The 6724-nt window shown below is 40.7% G+C and overlaps 1 protein-coding gene across 3 annotated transcripts in view; it reads left to right on the top strand.

Moving 5' to 3' along the window:
- Window positions 1–6724, top strand: part of cpne2 (copine II) — a 67549-nt gene that overhangs the window by 23327 nt on the left and 37498 nt on the right. For all 3 annotated transcript variants that reach the window (XM_034878152.1, XM_034878150.1, XM_034878151.1), the window contains 5 exons: window positions 3227–3406; window positions 3684–3758; window positions 4450–4521; window positions 5366–5449; window positions 5658–5747. In XM_034878152.1, coding sequence (XP_034734043.1) covers window positions 3227–3406; window positions 3684–3758; window positions 4450–4521; window positions 5366–5449; window positions 5658–5747 — 501 coding nt within the window. The remainder of the gene's footprint in view (window positions 1–3226; window positions 3407–3683; window positions 3759–4449; window positions 4522–5365; window positions 5450–5657; window positions 5748–6724) is intronic.

Below are 6724 nucleotides of genomic sequence, written 5' to 3'. Positions count from 1 at the left end.
AAAAAAAAAAAAAGCGGATGCCTTGTTTATTGCCAATCTCCTCTACACTTAGTGCCGCAATGACCCTGCTCTACAGTCCCACCTCTCCTGTATCTGGTGTATTTCTTGTGAGACACAGCTCTTATCTGATTTATTGTCATAATCATGTTGCATGCATGGTGGTAATCATGTCTCTCCGTGACATGCGCGACAGGGTCAATCACGCTTAACCCCCACTGATCATTGTAGGCCTACTACTGCATCATATAGCGGGCCTCATGATCCTTTTCCGGCCACGCCATTGGCAGGGCAGGTTTCGTCAGAAGAATGACTCTGACTAACCTCTGTATATCGTAGCTGGGGCTATGTGGTATATGTTCGGCTTGTGGACCTTGTGCCGCAGGTGGCATTGACTACATCAGCTTCGCCCTAACCCAATAGCGTAGCCCTTAGAGGGCGAAGCCTATACGAAATAGAACGTAAGTTACGGAGGTAACTCAAGTTTCTATAAGTATAGGCGTAGCCCTCTAAGGTCCGGGCCACCTGCTCCTAGAACATTAGTTGAAGAAAAAGCTGATGTTTTGGGAGTCGAACAACGGGTCCGCTCTGTATTTATGCAGTAAATGCGGACGTAGTTGAGGCCCAAACTGGACGCTAGGGCAGGAAAGAAATCTTCACGACTGCGCATGCGCGAAGGGATAAACCCAATAGCGTAGCCCTTAGAGGGCTACGCCTATACTTATAGAAACTTGAGTTACCTCCGTAACTTACGTTACAGATCTGAGGGCCAATTTGGGGTTTGATTTTGAATCAAATACATTCCTGTCATTGTCTTCATATGTTAGACCGACCGAAGTTGATTCTAGGCTGTAATCAAGCAAAGAAAATCTTGGTCGACTAAAGTCGTAAAATTTTCAACTAAAAATTGACTGGGGGGGGGGGGGGATGCGGTTGCGGAGGGGCGGGAAAAAAATGCAAGATTAAATGACTGTACTGTCCCGCAGTACTTGTCCTTGTAGGCTATTTGCAGTATAGTAAATCGTTTTTGACCTAATTATTTTGCACTAAAATGACACTCGCCTGTCGGCTCTGACAGCGCTGCATCAGCGCTCTGTGGACCCGCACTGAGCGGCTGGACATGGAGACACGGAGAGACTATCGGTTTAAAGCCTTTACTCTTACTTGTGCTGGCGTTGCATATTAAAAAGTTCTTAAAACCTCAGCCCTCCACAATAGCAATGGGCTTCATATCCTGAGCAATAAATTTAACAAATCCTTCTGTGATATTATTTTTGCATTTAAATGATAAAGGCTTCAGGGGGTCTGGGGGGCTCTGGGGGGCTCTGGGGGGGCTCTACTACCGTTGTTGCAGGTGGGTGTGCCGTTAGTTATAAAAACGATTATTAGACTACGAAATATGCCAATTCTGATATGTTCATATAGCCTACTCCAAACAGAAAGGGCAACCTAACCCAGACAAGTTCGCTTACCGTTTTTAGGTGATATGCCATGTTTGTTGTCGAGCTGCGATATGCAAACTGTTACTTGCAAACTTTGCATTCAACTTTTTCCCGTTATCTGTTTTTGTAAAATGCTGCCACACAGGCGATGTCTTCGACATGGTAGAGGAGGACTGACTGTAAATTAAACACTCACAATTAAATAAATATTCACCAAACCACTAAACCAAGGCATTCTAGTTCTTTCTTCAATCTATCCCCAGTGGGTCAGGCTAATCCAACAAAAGAGAAAACAAGGGGGGTGTTCTGAAGACAGACTGTTACCTGTGAAACAGGGATGCTCTGAAAACGCCCCATTGGCAATTAGTGCTGTCAACCCATAGACAGTTACGGTCTATGCTTCCACCTGATGAAATTAACACGGCAAAAATCGACCAATCAGAATTTTGATAAAGCCACAACGTATCGACCAATAAATCGACTAGTCAACTGGGAGATTACAGCCCTAGTTTATTCACGTTGTTGCCGTTTTGTTTCCCTTTCCCTTGTAGCTTTTAATTGTTCTTGTTTAATTTCCTTCTTTCCTGTGATGGTCCTGCCCCAGTATCAGCCATAAATACAACAAATAGCGTTATCTTTACTGTTGTTTGATTTACGACCATGGTGTGAAAAATGACAGAGCTTCAGAAACATTAAAAATGTACATATAGTTACTTTAAATTTGGCAACACTTCATCTCTAAAAACTGAAACGCCACATCACCAATCACTGTAATAGAATATGACAACAGAGAAAGTAAAGTGCTTTGTTTAATGCTTGTTAATCAGCAGAGGACAGATGTAATTCAGTCCCAGAGTGTTGGCATTTCATGGTTGCCATTTCAGGTTCATCAGTCCAGTGACCATTCAGAAATGCCTTTTATATTCCCTTAAATTCTGAAGCGGTGACAGACTAGACGCACAGTATAGTGACCTTGTGTAATGGTGGATAAACAGCATGTGCAGTGTGGTCATGGTGAGTCAGACTGGAGAGTAGCACAGCCAGGGAGTATAAGTCAGCCAACAACCCGGTTTAGAGGACCCAGAGCAAATTACATGACTCCCACAGTGCTCTTAGAGACAATCACACACTCTGTCTGTGATCTGTCTGTGTGCTGTCCAGGCTATTTTTATGGGACATCAGAATTCTATACTTGTATAACCTTAAAGCTAGATCCGGCTAGGAAAAGTAGAGAACAAGGAAAATTAAGTTTTTGAGTTTAAATAATCTATAAAAAATATTTATATGTATATAATATATGAGATTTTTGTCGAGATGAATCTAACTACAAATCAAGGGCCCTTTCTGTGTGTGTGTGTGTCTTTTAAATATTTTGAAAACCATTCATCCAATCTACTTCATACTTAATACTGGGTGCTGGTCGCTTGTTGACGTCAATAGCTAATACTGCACACTGTTACCACTGTAGGGGAGCTGAAGAAAGGCAATGGATTTGGGAGCACGCATAACATCACATCCTTTGGATTTTCCCCAAAAATACATCCCAATTTCTTTATAGAACAGTCCTCAGGCTGTTATAGGGAACCGAAAGTCGGAAAGTCGAAAGTTCTCATTTTTTAATTTATGTTACAACACGTTCGCCCATTGGCAATAAAAAAACACTTGTAAAAAGTTACACGTAGGATCTTTAAAAGTTAAAACTGAAGAACGGACACTTGCCTTTTCAGTGAAAGTATCTGTTCCATTGGAAGTACAATTATTTTCTGTCCTTGTTTCTTGTCTTTTAGCTCGGCCGCACTGAAACAGCTGTGAACAACTTGAACCCAGTGTTTGGAGTGAAGTTTCAAGTGGACTACCACTTTGAGGAGATACAGAAGCTCCGCTTTGCCATGTTCGATGAAGACAAGTGTGCCACTCAGCTCTACGAGCATGACTTCCTGGGAGAATTCATTTGCACACTGGGAGTGGTATGGATTGATAGTTCCTTTTATGTTCAAAGTTACTTCTGTATTTAATGGAATGATAAAATCGCCATAAAATGTATTGACTTTATGTGACCTACCCATTTTTTTGTTCTAAGAATTTCCAGTTTTGCCTTTGACAAGTTCACACAGCATTCTCAAAATTGGAAACACATTCATATTTTTAAGTAGGATAGGCTAGAATAAAGATGTTCAGTCAAACGTATATTTCTTTGATTCCTGTCCTGTGTGTCCCTCTTAAATCTCTTAAATTGTCCACTAGATTGTGTCCAATAAGAAACTTCACAGAGCATTGATCTTAGCCAATGGAAAGCCAGCTGGTAAAGGATCCATTACGGTAATATTCAGTACTGTCTCTCTCTCTCTCTCTCTCTCTCTCTCTCTCTCTCTCTCTCTCTCTCTCTTTCTAATTCAATTCAATTTTATTTATAGTATCAATTCAGAACAAGCGTTATCTCAAGACATTGTACAGATAGAATAGGTCCAGACAACACTCCAGAACTTGCAAGAACCCAACAGTTCTAGTAGTTTCCTACAGAGCAAGCAACAGCGCGACAGTGGCGAGGAAAAACTTCCTTTTAGGCAGAAACGTCGGACAGACCCAGGCTCTTGGTAGGCGGTGTCTTACGACCGGTTGGGATTAGAATGAAGAGTGGAAATAACAATCACACACAAAAAAATATATATATAGTAAATAGTAGTTTGTAGTAGTTTGGGAATGGACTATTCTCTCTCTCTCTCTCTCTCTCTCTCTCTCTGTATCTTAAACTTTCTTTCTGTCTCTTATATTAACACACACACACACACACACACACACACACAATGTACCGTATTATCAAAGGTTGTTGATCATGTGGATGCAGACGGTTTTGTTGACTAAAATGGCATGTTTGCTATTGTTGATGATGAGGACAGTAACGTTATTTATCAATGTTATTATTGCTGCTGTTCCTGCTGATGTTGATGTGACTTTTAATAGTTGCGAGTTCCTTTGCTGCAGCTAATGTTGTGCTCTAATGTTATTTTAGATAACAGCTCAGGAGCTGTCTGACAACAGAATCATCACTTTGACCCTGAGTGGGCGTAAACTGGATAAGAAGGTGGGCAGTTTGACACACACACACACACACACACACACACACACACACACACACACACACACACACACACACACATATACACACAGCTTCATGATAATCCATGCACATGTTAAGGAGCGGCCGGGGTAACGTTATACTGGAATTGTACCCCATACATGTGTCAGCTACAATTGTTTCATTTATTTATATTTTTCTCTCTTAGAATATACATGCACCACCTCACTGTAAAATCGTTGTGTTATGTGTGACTGTATAATTTTAGTTTTAGCTCCTGTAGCAGAACTAATCTCTGTCCAAATGTCTGACAACGCATATCAAATGACCTTTAGTATACACTGGACATGTACTGTATGTCCTGCAGGAAGCAGATTGTCCATCTTTACTCTGCGGTTGAAAATAATGTATGTATAAATTGAATGTTTGGCAATGTTTTATTTTATTTTCAATCTTGGACCTCCAGTATGAAGTAGCCTCTGGTATGTAGTGAAGGGAAGAGTGGCAGCAGGTTCAAAAACAGCACAGCTTGAATTATGATTTGAACTAATTCTGATGTGTGCCTGCTGTGCACTCTCTGGTTAAACCACCGTAGTAAACACAAAGCACAGCCATTGCAGGAGCATCTTTTTCATCAATTTGTTTAATGAATTAAACAAAAAGAAAAGACTCCTCTCTGCAATAGGATGTTTATTCATTGTTGGTCACTGCAATTTAATGTACTATAAGCTATTTATACACACAAATACACCATACACTGTATATAAACCTAACTAAAATCCTGTGTTACAGTTTGGCTAAGGATGGGAAAATTAAGAGTAAAACAAAACAAACTGTCTGTTCTATGCAGGACTTTTTTGGGAAGTCAGACCCCTACCTGGAGTTTCACAAACAGGGAGAAGACGGCAAATGGATGCTGGTGCACAGGACCGAGGTGAGTCATCGGTAGGAAATAAAAGCTCCTTCATCTAACTGTCAAAACTGTCAACCATGAGTGGTCATTGTCAGCTGAACCAGGTCTTACACACTTTAACAATAAGTGTACAGCCCTGAGTGTAGGTAATTCTACTGTGGCTATAAGTGCATTACATATCTGCTGCTGTGTAATTCCATGATTAAGTGCCTTTCTTGTGTCACTTCAGGTCATAAAGAACACTTTAGATCCAGCATGGAAACCTTTTACTGTGCCGCTTATTTCTCTCTGCAACGGAGATGTGGACAGAAACATCAAGGTTAGTGAGAGTATCATCTGTTACAAAACTGGTGTGATATCCCATTTTTATGTCATTAAATTTTAACAGTCCAGATTGGCAAATCAAAGAAGAAGAGGACGTGGCATGTTTATGCACTGTTAGTAGGCCTGCACGATTTGGGACAAAAATATGAATCACGCTTTTTTAGCTTAGAATTGATTTCACAATTCTCTGCCACAATTTTTTGACCATCGCAGTACAAAACTAGATTTTTTCGCACCAATAGCACATAGTGCATTACCACAAGCCTGCAAAAAAAAAAGAGGCTTCAGTGAAGAGAGGAAGAGCATTGCAGTGCTTGGGAGCACTTTAAAGGTCCCACGGCATGACAATTTCACTTTACAAGATTTTTAACATTAATATGCACCCCCCCAGCCTGCCTATGCTCCCCCCCCATTGGCTAGAAATGTCAATAGGTTTAAACCGAGCCCTGGGTATCCTGCTCTGCCTTTGAGAAAACGAAAGCTCAGATGGTCCGATCTGAAATCTTGCCCCTTATGACCTCATAAGGTTACCTACCCTTTCTCTACTTTACTAGAGAATTTGGCCCACCCATGATAATGAGAGAGACATCATGGCTTACAAACAAGCAAAGTGGCAGTTGGCATGTCCGAAGAAAAGCTCATTGTGGGACTGGCTCTAGTGGCTGTAATTATGCACAAAGGCTGAATTTTGAGAAAGAGACTTCAGATTTGGTATTTTATAAAAACATCCAAAAAGCACCATGTTATGGGACCTTTAACACCTATTTTATACAGTCTACGTTTAAACTCACAGAACAAAGTAGTGTGTAATGTGTGATGCAGTTGGCTCATAAAATTAAATGAGAATCAAAGTCATTAAAAAAAATGTTTTAATCGTAAACAGGGTGAATCGAGTTCACAGTTTTGTAGCGATTAATCGTGCAGGCCTAACTGTTGTTATTGCACACAAGTTTGATCATGTTGTTTTGAGGA

Source organism: Etheostoma cragini, chromosome 8, assembly GCF_013103735.1.
Source record: "Etheostoma cragini isolate CJK2018 chromosome 8, CSU_Ecrag_1.0, whole genome shotgun sequence".
Classification (NCBI taxonomy): Eukaryota; Metazoa; Chordata; class Actinopteri; order Perciformes; family Percidae; genus Etheostoma; species Etheostoma cragini.
This window is presented reverse-complemented; position numbering and strand designations above follow the sequence as displayed.